The following is a 16,958-nucleotide window of genomic DNA, read 5'->3' on the forward strand; positions in this document are numbered from 1 at the left end:
CCGCCGCCGCCCCTCCCCCTCCCGCCCCATAGGGACGCGCGGGCCGCGGTCACGTGAGGCGCGCGGTTCCGCTTCCGCTGGGGCGCCCCCTGGCGCGTGCTCCCCGCCGCGGCGCGCTCGCGGCCTCGCGTACCCGGCCATGGAGGCGGCGGCGGCGGCGGAGGGCGCGGAGCCGGCGGGAGGAGGAGGAGGAGGAGGAGGAGGAGGAGGAGGAGGATGCGGCGGCGCGGAGGAGCCCGTGGTCTCCTTGGCGGAGGTGCTGGCGGAGAACGAGGAGCTGGAGAAGGAGGCGCGGGCCGTGCTGGGGGGCAGCGACCACGAGCGCTGCAGCTACTCGCAGGTGGGGGCGGGGGCGGGGCCGGGCGGGCGGGGGAGGGGGGGGGCGGGGCCGACCGGGACCCCCCCCTCCCCACCCCCCCAACAAACCCCCGGCATCCCCTATAGCCCGCTCCGGTGTTCCCCCCCCCCCCCCCCTCCCCACTCGCAGGGCGCGGTGAAGAGGCAGGCGCTGTACGCCTGCAGCACCTGCACGCCGCCCGGGGCGGAGCCGGCGGGGATCTGCTTGGCCTGCAGCTACGAGTGCCACGGCACCCACCGCCTCTTCGAGCTCTACACCAAGAGGTGCGGCGGCGGCGGCGGGAAGCGCGCGTGCGCCGGCGCGGCGCGAGGCCCCGCACGCGCCCTGGGGCCGGCCGGTCTCTCCCGGGCCGACGGGCGTGAGGGGAAGGGAAGGGAGGGCGGCCGGGGGAGCGTCCCGGTGCCGGCACCCGGACAGAACGCACCGCTCCCCGCCACGCAGCTGCGGGCGGGTCCACCTCAGCGTGCCCCCCGATTTACGGAGAAGCCTCGGGTGCCTGACCAGGAGGCTCGATGGCCGTCGGGGGCCCAGCCTTCGGGAGCGAACCCGTTCACGCTCCAGCCCTGCCAGCACACGCGCTCCTGGTTCCCGGTGCGGTAGTTGCAGCGCCCGGGGCAAGCTGTGCCTGCCGCGGTCTCCCAGCCCAGCGCTGTTGCAGACGACGGTTGGCAGAGATCCGCTGAGAGGAGCGTGTGGGAGGGTAAGGCTGCGAGACCCTTTGGCCGGTTCTGACCGATGCTGTCGCTTAAATAGCTGCAAGAGTATTTTTCTGGCTCCTAGTAAAGTGCTGGGAATTGTTACGAACGGAAAAAAAAAACCATGTATTTTCAGTTAATAAAAACCCTGAAGTGCTCTGTTTTTCTTTCCAGGAACTTCCGCTGTGACTGTGGAAACAGCAAGTTCAAAAATCTGCAGTGCAAGTTGCTCCCAGTAAGTTCAGACGTAGATTTCATGCATACGGAATCCAAATAACAGTTTGGGGAGGTTGGTGCCTTGCCTCAGCCGGTGCTGACTCATGCGATGCCTCTGCTTTTCCCAGCAAGTTAAACTAAGTGGGAGTATTACAACAGGAGATAAACCTGTTGAGGGACCAAAGGGAAATGTTGCGAGGAGACAGAATGTTTGATCCTTGTCACTCATGAATGCAGCAGTTTGGCATCCATGATGAGTGTAATGCCAGAAACCTCTCCTGGTGCCTGCACTGATACATCTCATTAGCTTTAAGCTGTCTTCAGGAGAACCTTTTGGGCTGCAGTTTTGCACTTGCATTAAGGAAATGTAAGGTTGTGCTGCTGTCAAAGAGACTGTTCCCTCCCCTTCTTTGTGGTGCCTTAATCTTTATTGATAGGTTGTCACCAGAACCTACTGGCGGGGTAGTTTTTTGCTCTGCTAAGCCCCCAGTGCTTTCATATTTGGTGGACATTTGGGGCTGGTCAAGCAGTTGGTAATCTTCTGGGAAGCAGTGACGGGAAGCTGCTTGGCTTGCCTGCAGTGCTGCTCCCATTCCAAATGTAGAAACAGCAAGTGCTTTTGTGGATGCCCGTTTTGTTCTGGCAGAATTGGGATGGGTCCAGAGCTAGTCAGCCTAAGGCTACAGTCCAGTGATCCCTGCGGAGACACCTGTGACAATTTTAAGATGTTCCTGTTTCTGACTCGATGAAATGGATCACGTGGTTGTTCCTCCTCCTTCAGTTTGGTGCAAAATCAGTTTATACAGGTTAGGTGACCTTCAGCAGCCGTCCGTTAATCTGGCTGACTTCAAGGATGCCGGGTGCGCGCGTCGCCCGTTCTTCCTTCGTCAGAACAGTAGCAGTAGAAAGCTTTTTGTAGTAATATCACACATTGTCACAGCTGTTTCTGCAGGGGCCATTGGTGGCTTTAGGCTGCAGCTGTGTGCCGTTCCGAAGCCCTCTGGCTGCAGCTGTATTTCTCTAATGGCATTACCTGTAATTGAATTTCAGTCAGCACGTGTCGTAATTTAGATAATCCTCTCCTGTAGCGTGAGGCTTATATGACATGAATCGAGTGGAAGCTCAGCGGTAAGATTAAACAAAGCTGGGTTTGGAACACGGTTTGGATCTTTAAAAAAAGATGGAGGGCAAGGCACACAATAAATCTACAGACGTTGCTATAATGGCAGCAGGCAGGCGTGGTTGCTGATCAAAACTCTTACATCCTTTTAGATGAGCAGTAGCTTAACAAAAACCACAGTTGCCATCTGTTACAGAGGTGGAAAGACTTTTTTTCCCCTTTCCTTTTGAACTTCAGTATTGCCTGCACAGCCTGCCTGCTGCTCTCAGTGTAGCCTAGGTGTCTGCATAACAGCTTTCTTTTTGGATCATCAAGCTGGTGACTGTAATGATTGCTTTCAGGAGTTAAAGTGGAACAGGAATTGGGTTTTTCTAGATTATAAGTCTTTTCTGTCTTTTGTTTTTCACCACATTGGCTATTGAGACATTTTTTTTTTCCTTTCCTCCCAGGAAAAGGGAAAGGTGAATTCAGGAAACAAGTATAATGACAATTTCTATGGATTATACTGTACTTGTAAAAGACCTTACCCTGATCCTGAAGATGAGGTAAATACAAAACCCAGTAGTTATCATATATGCAAATGGTATTTATGCAAAATATTGTGCAAAGGGTGGTCGCTGAGCTACTTTGCAGGGAAGATCCCACTTTAAGAAATCTTAAGTTCTATATTGCTTTTGGTTGTCATGTGCTGTATAAAGTAATTGTTCTATGATTTTATTTATTTATTTATTTATTTAATGGAAGAATATGGCTTAAAGACAGATGAGGAAGACAAACCATCATTTGGACAAAATGCTGCTGCTGCAGTCTTCCCTGCTTTCCTCTCTAAAGTTACAGAGTTCCCTTAGGGGGTGGGTTTCTCATCACCTTGAGAAGTGTGGCAAGGGCAGAATAAACACATTGCACATGTTAGGAGAGATCAGAATCTGCTGCCTCCTGCCTGCAGCAGTGCTGGGCCAGGGCTCCTGGGATGGGGAGAGTCTGTCCTGTAGCACCGGCAGTCAGAACACTTTTTCTCTCTCTGAAGTGTTAAAATACACCACTTGGTTTGCACAGGCACGCTTTTGTTTGCAGTGATAGAAATTAAGTGTTTCAAAGAATAAGAAACTCACAAGTCTTTCAAATACCAAGAAGTGTTTCGTAAACTCACCTCTCTGAAGTTCAGAGAAAGCTAAACATTTCTAAAGAAATCATTAATGATTGTTTCATAACAAAGCAGTTTGTACTGTACTGCGTTGTGAATAGTTAGGATTCTGGCATTGCTGCATGAACCTGATGGCATAATGAATACCAGTGTCTTTCTTTTGCCAGGCTGCCAGTTCATACTTTTCTGTTTATGGGAAAAAAGTTACCAATGGTGTTTTAACTTTTATCAGCTCTTTTGTGTGAGAATGTCTTGCTCTACTGGGAAAACCAGTTTTGTAATAATAAATGGGAATTTCCACAGTCTTGATACGACAAATTACATATGCTGTGGAACTTCAGGGAAGCAAACTGACTAATGAAGCAGTAACCACTTACTAGTGGCAGCTCCCTGTAGGTGGGTGGAGAGGGAGGTGCAATTCGCTTGAGCAGGATTTGCATACCGCTGCAGTCTGAGGCTTGTGAAAGAGTCTGGAGGTTGCTATTAATGCTAATAATATGACTGTTCATCTAGGTTCCAGATGAGATGATCCAATGCATAGTTTGTGAAGACTGGTTCCATGGAAGGGTAAGGAAACTATAAGTAGCAGAATTGCCATTTGCATAGAAATAAGTCAGTGTCGGTTAAGATTGTGCGGTTATTCTTATTTGGGAAGGTTTTCTGTAGTTCTCAAAATATTATTACCTGAGTTCTGAGGTATTTCTTTTCATCCTGTGCAAAGGAATATGAGAAGTTTAATCTTGTATACTTCTGTCCACTCCAATCCCCAAAAACCTAGGAAGAGTTTTACCTTTTTGAAGGTTACCACTGCAGAGTAAAAGAACAACTTTATAACTGTCTCTTTAATTGGAAAATTCTAATCAGTACAGTTGGTGAGAAAAAGGTTCTTACTGAGGCACATCATCATCAACTGCCTTCATTCAAAAAAATGCTTTTTAAACTGTAACTCCTTTAAGTAGCAAGGGAAGGATCTGTGCTGTTGGTTCCTGACTACGAACTTTGGGGAAATCTTTTAAAAGCAGCTCAGCACTTCAGCGAGTGCCCTACCTAATGTGTAAGCATTAAGGATTCAGCCTCTTGTGCCTTGAAGGGCATGGGTGAAATTCCATGTTTGAAGTTACAGGATCAAAGAATTAAAAAAAAAAAATTGGCTTCAATTATGGCTTCTGTAGATAAACTATAGATTCTTTTGGATAAACATACGGATGAAGAATATGGTGCTGCATACTGTGAGCTTTGCAGGAATGGTTTTCAAAAGAAAGCCGCTAAGTGCTTTTAATTGCCTAAATAGTTCTCACTGTTTTCTGGAGAGCTTTGGGGCCTAATTCTTCCCAAGTTCAGTATGTGATCAATATGAAGACTTATGCTCTCTTACGTGTAAGGAAGCAAACATAAAAAGTTATTTAAGAGAGTTTAAATGTGCCGTGTGCAAGAGGTATGTTTAGGACCATTTCGAAATGAGATGAAGATTGGACTGAGATTTCTGGGTATGTAGAAGGCGTAAAAGGCTGTAGATATAGAGAGAATTACTTCATTTTTGTCCCTGGAATTTTTATCAGCTCTTTCCAGTCTTTAAATTATACTGATAATTATTGTAGAAAGTTAGCAGGAGTGCATGCTTGTGCTGAAAATGCGATGGGAGTTGATGTTTTACTTCCTCTAAACCTAGAGTTGAGTCTGTTAATTTGCAGCAGGTGCTTCACTGCTGCGTGCTTGTTTCTTTTCAATAGCATCTTGGTGCAATTCCCCCTGAAAGTGGAGACTTCCACGAAATGGTGTGCCAAGCCTGCATGAATCACTGCCATTTCCTATGGGCTTACGCATCACAGTTAGCAGGTAAAGAAAATTAACATATCCGAGCCAATATTGCGTTAGCATGTATTTCTCATACAGGGTTGATTAATGACATAATACTGTTAAAGTGGTTGGAGAAATGACATTATATTGGACAGTCGCCTGCAGCAGTGGGACATGCAGGGCTGCAGTAACTGTTCTGTAAAAAAAAAAAAATGCAGTTCTCATTCCTAAACCTTAATTCTGTGGTGCTCGCTCTTTTATTTATTTTCTTAAAGAAGTACTTAGCACGTAGATAGCCGAAAATTTAATACTTGTCTCAAGGAACTTAATTTCTAAACTGGATCAGGGAACTGAAGAGCCATCCTAAGGGAAGCAGCGAGGCAAACAGCTGAGTGCAGGAGGCTCTGAGCAGCAGTGAGTGAATGATCGAGTGACCTGAAACGAATGTGTACGACCTTAATCTGAGCAGAGCTGGGGCTGTGCTCAGGACACGTGTCCCCTGTGGTTCACCAGGCCTCTGTCTGCTCCCTCCTCTGCAGGATCAGAAGGGGAGATGACTTGGTTTCTGGGGAAAGACCTGGTTTCACATAGTCTCCTAAATGTTGCTTATATCAACTGGTGATTGATCTCTTACGTGCCAGAAATTTCAGTGGTAATTTTCAGGGTTCCAAGCTGGCCTACCCGGAGTTCTCTTTCCTCTAATGTAAATACAGTAGAGAATGGGGGTTTTTTGTTTGGTTTTGGTTTTCTTCCTTCTAACCAGCTATGTTTTTAACAAGTTAGAAACTTGTTCTAAATAAGGAAGTGGTTAATGTCGTTAATCTGTCGTGGAGTTTCTGGTGTGTGTGTGTGTCTGGGGAAAATGAAGGACTCTGCCACAAAGTCAGCAAAAAAAGTACTCAACAGCTGCTGAACCCATGATGGGTGTCAAGGACAGTCATCTTAGTACAGAACTAACTCAAATTGGGATGCCCTTTTCCCTCTCCCAGGGCTTAGATTTTGGGAAGCAGAGTATTTTAGGAGTATGAGAGGTGAAGAAGACTGTGGTGAAAGAGGGACTGGTTTCTTTGTACACCTGGCTCACTGTGTCTTTGGGCAGTGGTAGAGTCTATCCAGGGCCCAGCAGTGCGAGGGGTGTGTCTGGGTGCTCTTTGACACTGGGCTGTGAAGCAGAGAGGGGGCCTGTGGTAGCCTGCACCTTGTCTGGCACAGTATCTTCACTTAGGTGGGTATGTATCTTCCAGTTCCTGCTCTGACCAAAGTGAACTCTCTTGAAGATGAAGGGGTTGTGCTGAAGGTTGAGGAAAGTGAAGAGCCGAAAAAAGAAATAAAAAAAGAAAGTGGAGTGGAACACCAAGAAACGAAGGAGGAGAAGCAAATGGAACGGTTTAATGAACCATCCACTAGCTTTGGGTCTGCCTGTCCAGAGGTAAAACGTACCTTCTGTTCTGTCCTGTACATCTTTGTAGTGATGGTAGGTGAAGTGAAGCCCACCTCTTCCTGTATAGGTTCAGCGAAGAGGTAAATGCTTTCAGCCCGTTTCCGTGTGGCTCCTCGGTCACTGACCCTTCAGACGCGCGCTCTCTGGAGCGCGGCGGGGGCTGTGGGACCTGCTTGTAGAAGTGGGTGACAGGGGTGTAACATCTGTTTGCAGAGAGGTTATATCCATCCCTTCCTGTGTCAGCCACCTGGACTTTACACTAAGGAAACTTCTGAGTTTGTTCTGGTGCAGAGGTATGCTGCATTCGCACGATAGTCCAGCTGGGATCTCTTAAATATTTATGGCTATTGCAGTCGGTTTCTACAGAAATTTCCAGTGGAAACTGCTAAAACCACATCAGAATCCTCATGTGGCTGAAACGGTAATATGGTTGTTTATAAGAATAAATGTGTCTGAGACAAAAGAAAAAGCTTGCAGAGGGAATGTGACATGCTGGAAAGAATGGAGTGTGTTCGAAGTGACGTGGTAGAGCACTGAACACTCATTTTAATTCAGGTAGTGACCAAGAAGGAGGAGCCAGTCTGCAAGCTGAAAGAACTCCAGAGCAAGCGATTTTCCAGAAGAGATAGTGCCACCTTTTGGCCATCGAACTGGAGAAGCAAATTATGCACCTGTGAAGACTGTCTGGTATGTTTTTTCTCTCTTCATTACCATCACTGACGTGGGGGAGGCAGGGAGGAGCTCCCAGAGAATCCCTGAAGAGAAGCTTATAGATAAAATCTGTGTAAATGTTCTTGCTCTGCATATAAACACCCCAAAAAAACCCTCTACCCCACATAAAGAAACAGACTGAATCTTTTGGAATTAATACAGGACAAAGGAGCTTCTAAACATTTGTACGTTCTTTGCTGCTTAAATCCAGCATTGCTTTGGAAGTCATTATGGGGAGGTTTCTGAAACGCTGGATACAAAATTTACATTATTGTCTTGATTGTTATTATTTGTGATACTGAACACAGCAAAGATTGGGGGAGAGCATCTCCATCGCAGAAGTTTTGCAACGTAAAAGTAAATTTTACTTTATTCTCCAGAAAATGTATTCCGAGCTTGAAGTCCAGTTCCTGACAGATGAATGTGACACCGTCTTGGCTTACGAAAATAAAGGTACCAGTGACCAAGAAACAGAGAGGAGAGATCCTTTAATGGACACCCTGAACAGCATGAACAGAGTCCAGCAAGTAGAGCTCATCTGTGGTAAATACAACGTCGTTTTTACAATCTGCTTTAACACCTTGACTGAACAGTTGCCCCTCAGAGATTAGTACCAGGTCTTGCAGTGTGGTGTGTCACTGTTTTTGAAGTAGCACGCAGATGACGGTACAACAGACCACACACCTCGGTCGGGATCGCTTCTAGAGAAGTTTGGCCTCTCTGGCCTGTTGTTACGGCGTTAGTAACTCACATCAAGGAACTAGTTGGTGGGGGAATTTTTCCTCTAGTTAACATCTTGGATACTGGATTGCTAGTCATGTCTTGTGACGTGAATATTTAAACGCTTGGGGATCACCTGAGCAGATATTCAGAGGCATAGGCTGGTCTGCTAAGTTATTAGGCTTCTCATGTCTACCTGGACTTCCCTTTGTTTTTATTATTATTGTTCATTACTTGTCCCAACCTAGATTTGTCTCAAGTAAACCTAACAAAGAAGAAGAGGAAGTAGAACAAGTTGTCTTCTTGAACCAGGGTTAAACTAAAGCTGGATATCTTCTTGTGTTTTTTTTTTTTTTTTTTCCCTTGCCTTTGTTTCTCCATCCAGAATACAATGATTTAAAGACAGAACTGACTGACTATCTCAGGAGATTTGCAGATGAGGGAACGGTAAGGCGCAACTGGCAGAATTTGTTTGCCAGAAAATGTGTTTTAAAGTGCTGTTGAAGGCGGGTTGGGCGTTGAATACTATGCTGCTGTGTTAGAATATTTTTTTCTGGTCTCTTGGAGTTGCTGGTACTGCAGTAGAAATTAGAACCCCCCAATTTCATTGGAATTTAAAAGTTGTGTTTCCTGATGACATTGTTGAGAGATACCAGGGACCTTAGAGAAATCTGAAGTACTGAGAGCAGTTATTAAATTTAAATGAAACTTCTGTTGCTCTAGGAAAAGTATGCAGGAAACAAAGCTCTTAACCTTTATGGGTTTTGGTAGATTGAATTTAAGCCCTTAGGAGAGTAAGGACCGACTAAATATTGGCAAACAAGTCTTGTCCGTTGTTTTCCTGAAGGCATTTGCGTGCTGTCATTAATCAACTTAAGCATTTTGTTGGCTTGTTTGCTAAATGGCCTTGCTTAGATACATTGTAAGGAGTCGGAAGTGAGCCAGTAAAAATGGCGCTTTGTGTTAATTTTTCTGATGATCCAAATGGTCAAACCCAGCAAAAATACCCTCAGGAGCTTTGCTGCATGTGCCTGTTCTGCCTCCGGGGAGCTCGTTTCTCTGTGTGCTCTTGTCACAGAGCCCGGGCATTAATCATCTCACACGGGAGAGCCGTTGTGCTGGCTGGGGCGGGGAGATTTCAGGATACTTGCTTTTATACGCGTCGTGTATTACATGTGGGAGGCATGCAAGAAAAAAAAAAAACCCAAAGGGTGGTTTAATTGAATTCTGGTACCACAACTTGGGTTTCATATGGCTTCCCCCCAGGTGGTTAAAAGAGAAGACATTCAGCACTTCTTTGAAGAATTTCAGTCACGGAAAAGACGACGGACTAACCGGATGCAGTACTACTGTAGTTAGATCGCGAGGGCTTGGGTCTGAAAGGAACCGGGAGACAACAGTCACTGGCAAACCGAAGAGGCTTCTCCTCGAAATCCAACTGTCCAAGAACCATCTTCACTCTGTCTCATACTTCCTTTATTTAAGTAGCCACTAAATCGTGTTCTTAAGAGGCATTTAGAGGGATTTCGGCACCGCTCGCCTTCGGTCCTTACTCTCCTAAGGGCTTAAGGAGGCTGGCCGGGGCTCCGGGGGAGGCTGGCTGCCCACCGGAGCCGCCTGCCGCCGCTCTTCCTGCGGGAACAAGGGACGGGGCCGTTTGCTCCCCCCATCCGAGCGCCCGGTCGCTGCCCGGCCCCACGCCCCGGGGAGCAATGAGAAATCAGAGGTCATTAGGCTTGATGCGACAGAACTGTGCGCTCTGGTTTTATAAAATGCAAACCCTTTGGTTTTTAATATTGTACAGTGATGTTTTACATGCAAAAAAACTTGTCACGTGAACTTTATCCGCTCACTAGAATATAAACAAGAGCCAGGAGGAGGTGCGAAAGTACAAATGAAGCGTTGGTGGGTTTGTTACAGGACTTCTAATGCGCTTTGATTTTTAAAAACTAGCCTACTGCAAATTATTGTACTTCAGCAGTGTTCCTGAAACCACTGCAGCAGCCTGGCGTTTTGCTACAGTATGGAATGTGTGATCTTTTTATAATCACTGTGATAATCGTGGAAGAGGAGCTCTGTCACTGACTTTGAAGAATCTGCACTTAGCTACAATTAAATAATGACTTTTCCTGACTTTGGAGGCTAATATAGTTTTTAGGTTTTTTTACCCACAAACCCTAACACCTCCTACTTTAAGAGTTTTAATTTTTAACTAACTCCTTGACGTAGTTGGAAGCTTTCTTTACCATGGGGTAAGACCCTGCTTCCATGTTAATGACTTTTAAGAAAATCAGACCTTCATCTATCATTCTCCCTATTCCTTGTTTCTGACCCCTTTATTTACAACAGCTCATTCTAGCGTAGAGGCTCAGTTCATGGGTTTGTTTCATGCACAAGGATTAGCTGCTTTTAAATTGAACCCTGGGTAGTGTGCGTGCTTTTTTTGTAGCAAATGTTACGGGGAGTGTAACTGCATATCCAGCTCAGATATCTAAAAATTAAAGAACTCTTCAACCTGAACTGTCTGGGTTGTTTGAAATGGCGCTGGAGGGGTTTGTTTCCACCCAGGCTCGGGCCAACCACAGCCGGGACCTGTTGGCCCTGGGGCCACCATCCACCTTGCGGGGGCCACAACCCCAGGGCAGGTTTGGGCAGGAGCAGGGGGTCCCCTCTGTCCCTGAAGCAGGCGGGGGGGGGGGGGGGGACACTGCCCCAGGCTCCGGCTCCGAGCTCAGCCCTGTGCTCCCCAGCAGAGCAGGACCCCGGGCCCAGGAACCAGCAGCAACATTGCCGAGAGGGGAGAGGACAGGTGGGGGAAGGTTTGTGAACCAACTGTGGGATTTCCAGGAGCGGGAGTTACTGCAGGGGCGGCGCTGGGCCTCATGGGCCTGGGCCTGCAGCCTGGGGGTTACTGAGGGAGGCAGCCGGTTCCGGGCCCAGCCCGTTCGTGGGCCCAGACTGTTCATGGGCTCAGCCCAGTTGTAGGCCCAGCAGGCTCCTAGGCCCAGCCCGTTTGTAGGCCCAGCAGGCTCCTAGGCCCAGCCCCTTTGTAGGCCCAGCAGGCTCGTAGGCCCAGCCCCTTTGTAGGCCCAGTAGGCTCGTAGGCCCAGCCCCTTTGTAGGCCCAGCAGGCTCCTAGGCCCAGCCCCTTTGTAGGCCCAGCCCCTTTGTAGGCCCAGCAGGCTCCTAGGCCCAGCCCCTTTGTAGGCCCAGCAGGCTCCTAGGCCCAGCCCCTTTGTAGGCCCAGCAGGCTCCTAGGCCCAGCCCCTTTGTAGGCCCACCAGGCTCCTAGGCCCAGCCCCTTTGTAGGCCCAGCAGGCTCCTAGGCCCAGCCCCTTTGTAGGCCCAGCAGGCTCCTAGGCCCAGCCCCTTTGTAGGCCCAGCAGGCTCCTAGGCCCAGCCCGCTCGCAGGCCCGGCCCCCAAGTGTCCCCCCTGGCCTAAGGCAGGTGTGCTTCCTTCCCCAAGGCTGCTCCCGCCCAGGGGCAGCCTCAGAAGGCGGCTGTTGCGCTGCGAACAGAAAGCCAGCAACGATAAATTAAAGTTGTCTACTTCAGGAAGTTGCTCCGAAAACTCATCTTGCGGGCTGTGGGAACGAAGGTGTCAACAATTAACATTTAAGCCCATACAATGCTCCCTCTCCCCACCCCAGCCCCACTTTGTGTCAGGACATAAACCACGGAATTTTGCTGTTGTACCAAGTGAGACCAGCCAAGCTTTCCCGCTGCCGGATAGACACTTCTAAACTCACGTCCTCTCTCAGAAGTGGGGAAGCGCTTGTTTCTGTGAGGATTCTGCTGGCACAGGGTAATGGCAACTGGAGAAAAGGCGGGCTGGGTACTTGTTGGAGAATGGCTCAGAGACAAGGGTCCTGAGCCCACCGAGCAATTGTATGATCAGAGCCTGCTCTAGCTGCTGATGCTGGGCCTCACTAGGGTTTGCCTGCAGCTGCTGATACAGGAGGAATGTCAAGGACGCTTCAGCCCTGTGTACCGTGGTGTGTCGAAAACAGGTTAAGGGGAATTAGGAATAGTGGTCTGAGAAACCTACTGTTATGGTAACGGTGGTCTGAGAAACATTGTGTTAAGGTACCGTCGTGTATTGAAAACAAGTCAACAGGAATCAGAAATAGTAGCATGAGAAACTTAGCTTACAGCACAAGCTTCTCATAACACTAACTGCAAGTAGGTGGACTGTGCGAATACGACCTTTAGAGCTTAAGCCAATCAGCTAGTGACTAGTAGGCATAATAATTATCATTGTCTGTATAAATATATGTACCCTGGACCAATAAACACACACATTGATTGATGCTCTATCTCCCACCCTGAACCCGTCTCGGCGTGTCGTTCGTCCGCGGCTCCGCAGGTACTTACCCAGTGCCCTCGTCCAGCCGCTCCGCAAGCACCTCCGCGCTGAAGGGCCCAGTCCCACGTCCTTGGCTACGAGCAAACCCTCCTGCCTTTACCGGGGAATGGTCTCGGCCCGTTAAGCTCCAGCCAGAGGAACTCGCTGAACCATTTCACTGAAGTGCTCTTCCTTTTTAACAAGCTGCTCGAACGGTGCCCTTAATCCTGAATTCCTCCTTTCACACTGGTTTGCATCATATCCTTGATGTTCAATTTGGCATTATTGTGCACCTTGGCTTGTTTTGGTTTTTTTTTTTTGGCCTCCAGAAAGAACAACCCTTGTCAGGTTTTAAGAGCCTTGACTGTTAGAGGGCACCTCCATGTTTGTACTAACCACGCTGTTCCGGGCGGCTGGGGAGGAGGACAGCTGCTACTTGGAAAAAGCCACGCAAGCACTTTCTATACAAGCCATTTATTTGAAATGCCAACTATACGTAGGATAAAGTCAGTGTTACATGCTTCTCAGCAACAGTAGAAAAATAGAACCAGTGAAAACCTTTTTACAACTGTAATGGTACTCAAAAGAGAAATGTATTGTTTTACAATGCATCACACAAGACTAGAATTCAAGTTTGGAGGTACCTAAATAAAAATACTATTTTTTTTTTTTTTTAAAAAACACTATGTACAATTGAAGCGTAAACAAGTTTTACAAAGTACTGGTTATGCAGGTTGTAGAAAAAACACTTGCATAGGACATGAAGTCAGTTTAAGAAAGTTTTCTGAGCCTTTAGCACTGAAGGCACTTGACTTTATACCAATAACAACACGAGGACAAGAAACAAAACCGGAACGTTGCTGAAGGCAGGGCCACCTTCCGGCAGTACAGGTAATTACAGAAAGCCCAAATACGGTTTTACAATTTTCTCTCTCAGCTGTTCCCTGCATTTGGCAGAGCTCAGCACCACCTCTACCACAGAAGCATGTAATTACTAGATGAAAGAACACCGCCTCAAACAGCACGAGTATTCTTCCCAAAAAACAAACAGAACCACCCACAAAAAAAAAAAAAAAAAAAAAAAAACAACAAAAAAACCCAACAAACCGAAACAAAAACCACAAACCCAAAAAAGCCCCCACCAAGCCCAAACCAAAGAAACCCATAAGACAAACATTTTGGACATTCCGGGACCAAAACCCAAGGCTTACTTACAAGTACAGGTGGCGACAGCCTTAACTTTCAGAAATCAAACTCCTCAAGAACAGGAAAAATACAACAAGAAACTGCCAATCAGCACAGCAGTTATTAATACACAACTACAGTAACTCCGTGGAACAACAAAACATTTCAAAGGAAGAATCTGTTTCAGAAATTAAGTTATTCATCCATATATTATTAAGAGGAGGGGGTCAGGGAAAGGGCAATAATAGGTTTTTGCATGTTGCTCACTAAATGAAAGTCTGAGCTCTCTAATAGAACAAGGAGCACAAGTCTTCCTCATTCAAGAAAACATCATGTTCATACTTCTATCCTCAAGCAAAATATAGTCAGTAATCTGTTATCTCCATCAAATTTACAGGAGGAAAAGATGTTGATTTCCAGCCTAATCAGAAAGTGCTTCATGTAAACAAGGAGCTTCTGCACCAAAGTTTCAGTAGACAGAGAACAAGAAGTAGCAGGTAGCCCAGGTACGGGTTCTGTGAGTGAGATGGAGTATGAACACTGGCTTCTGAATAAAGCTTCCATGGAGAACAAGGATGGTCTCTCTCCCCTCCCCTTGCACATCCAACTAAGTAGGAAATCCTACACTGGAGTACAAAAACACAGTTCCAGCAATTTGACAAATCCTTCTTTCCCACCTCGGAATCAGCTGCTGTTTGCCGCTACCTTCTTCCCAACTCAAAATATGCAAGTGAAAACGCAGATTGTCTACATGGCCTGATTGTCTTTGTGGCCTCAGGAGGACTTGTCTTTTCCTTGCACTAACTTCTGAACACTTTATTCTCTTTTTTAATACTGCTCAGCTTCTGAGACTTCAGAAGCAATTTTGTATTCTAAAACGCAGACCTGTTCCCCCCAGAGGCATTTCTCACCAGCTTATTCCAAAGCCAAAGCGTTTCATGAATTTCCCTCAAGCCATAGCCTCGAAACTTCTCAGTCTTCATCAGCCACACCCCCACAAATTTCAAGCTTAAAAAGTTAAATCTGTAGATTTCAGCCCCATCTCTGCCCAGGCACACGGTGCCACAACAAACTATGGTAACTAAAATAGTTTTCTCAAAGTACGTCTATTAATTTTAGGTAAAAATAAATTATTCAGAATAGTAAGTCTGAGGACAGCTAGGACTTTTTAGTAATTAACCTACCAACATACACATGACACAGATGCAGGGAGTTTCGGGGGGTTTGTGTGTGATGGATTTAACGCTACTAGTGCTGGTGAGCGCGAGACCCGAGGGTCTGGTTAGAGCCACGCAGTCACAGCGCTGTGCTCCCATCGTCAGGGGAAACTCAATGAACCTCAGTCCCTAACCTGCAGCAGCACCGTCCCCCCCACTGACACCTCCTTGCATCTAACCACGTTCTACACCGCAGCCCCGCAGAAATACCAAATATTGGTGATGAGGCCAGGAGCAGCAGGTGTCTTGACTGTGGTCAAAAAAAAAAAAAAAAAAAGGCTGACCGAGGGAAGAAAAAAAAACCATCACCAGCACAAAACCATCTCCCCTCACCCACAAGACATCACCTGTGCAGTTTAGCTGAGTTTCTCCTCCAATCCTACACCGCACCTTCTCATGGCCACATCTCAAAACGGAGTATCTGCAGAGCTTTCACAGAAGCAGGAGGCCTACAGATGCGTGTGCAGGCGACACTGGGATTATTGGTTCAAACACCCATATCTCCGTTTACCTAGAAGCTATTTGGTAGCTTGGAAATGGAATATTCAGATTATTTCAATAACGCTGTGGTGGTGTTACCAGGCCTTGCACACTTGAACGAAACAGGCTAGGTAGGGATCTGCCATCAACTGAAACTAAAAGTCAAGTTGCAGCAAGGTTTCTGTTTAAATAGCGTTAGGCATTTTGAACTGCAGGAAACAACTCAACTGAACCTTGAAGTAGGCCTCAGGTCACACTTGGGATTACAGTTTTCTACTACGGGGAAATTCTTCATTATAGAAACCGCATTTAAAAAAAAAATAAAAATAAAAAACAAACAAACAAAAGAAAAAACAACAAAAAAAACCCCAAACAGGCCTCTAGCAGCCATCAGCACACCGCGGTGGCATCAGATCCCTACCCTGAACGCAATGAGTCCGTGGTAAAAACTGCATGGGAAGTGCTTAATGAGAACCGTCACCCACGGTGCGTCGCTCACCCCGGCCCAGATCCCTGCCAGGCCCTCTTCACATCCCGTCACGAGGCGAATCTCCTTTCTGTGCTTTAAAAAAAAAAAAAAAAAGCAAAGTCCGGTAAACCGGGAGGGTAATTGAAGAGCGCTAAAGCTTCGCGCGTTTCGTGATGCCTGAGCAGTGACTCTTCGCTTTGATTTCGCTCACAGGACGGCGGCAGTTTGGGACCCGGGAACGTTTCGGATCGGGTGAGGAACGCTGAGCGCCGGCACCCAGAGCGAAGCCCTTTTCCAGTCGGAGGAGGCAAAGCAAGGAGCGGGCACCGCGGCACCTCCGCTGGGCACGAGCCCTCTCAAGCCAAGGGTTCCCCTTCGGGCAGCAGCAAAGACACTCTGCCTCGTCTTCCTGACGCTCCGGGATTTAGCAGGAATCCTCAACTCTGGTCTTCACGTACCCCCACGTACGGGTAGCTGGAAGAACAAGTTACTGCGAGAATTTGTACAGTATTTCTAGATTTATTTCCGCACGGGCAAATGAACAATTCCAGCCTGTTTAATAAGTGCTTCTGGGTGATCATAGAGTTCTCCACGGTCACAGCTGAACCAGAAAGCAAACAGGATCAGACTGTCAGATCCCAGTGAATCTCACTGGGATTTGGACGCCTAAATATCCCCCCTGGACTCAAAAAAGCCCAGTATAATTCTTGAAGTGGGCTTTTTATGTAACGAGAAGACCAGCTGCCAGAACTTTTCAAACAAAACATTAGACTGGAGTCTTGCTGTAGTTGTAAAAATCAGGAAGATTTCAGATCTAAATGAAGAAAGAAAAAAAAAAAAAAAAAAAAAAAGGCCTAACTAAAAATGTAGTATTTTCATGTGCTGTTCTTTGGAATTCCTATAATTAAAAAATAAATGCATTGTTACTGTCTTCATAAGAAAATACATTTCATAATGTGCAACCCAATGCACATAGGGAGTTGGCAGGTGAAAGGGAGAATGCAAAAGTATGAAAATACAGTCCTTTAAATGTGACAATAAAGTTTAACATATTAGTACAA

The 16,958-nt window shown here is 47.0% G+C and overlaps 1 protein-coding gene across 2 annotated transcripts; it reads left to right on the plus strand.

Moving 5' to 3' along the window:
* The first annotated feature begins 17 nt into the window (after positions 1-17).
* UBR7 (ubiquitin protein ligase E3 component n-recognin 7) lies at positions 18-10,722 on the plus strand. 2 transcript variants are annotated; one of them, XM_042790756.1, is made up of 11 exons: positions 18-340; positions 488-621; positions 1,228-1,288; positions 2,839-2,934; positions 4,047-4,100; positions 5,264-5,369; positions 6,575-6,759; positions 7,327-7,458; positions 7,863-8,025; positions 8,588-8,649; positions 9,469-10,722. In XM_042790756.1, exons 1-11 carry the CDS (start codon positions 140-142, stop codon positions 9,559-9,561), a joined length of 1,287 nt encoding a protein of 428 aa, XP_042646690.1. In that variant the 5' UTR covers positions 18-139; the 3' UTR covers positions 9,562-10,722. The 2 variants fall into 2 exon arrangements, with proteins under 2 accessions (XP_042646690.1, XP_042646691.1); XM_042790757.1 differs by having other exon boundaries at positions 6,608-6,759.
* The last annotated feature ends 6,236 nt before the right edge of the window (positions 10,723-16,958 follow it).

Source organism: Tyto alba, unplaced genomic scaffold, assembly GCF_018691265.1.
Source record: "Tyto alba isolate M040663 unplaced genomic scaffold, T.alba_DEE_v4.0 Super-Scaffold_18, whole genome shotgun sequence".
NCBI classification, from domain to species: Eukaryota; Metazoa; Chordata; class Aves; order Strigiformes; family Tytonidae; genus Tyto; species Tyto alba.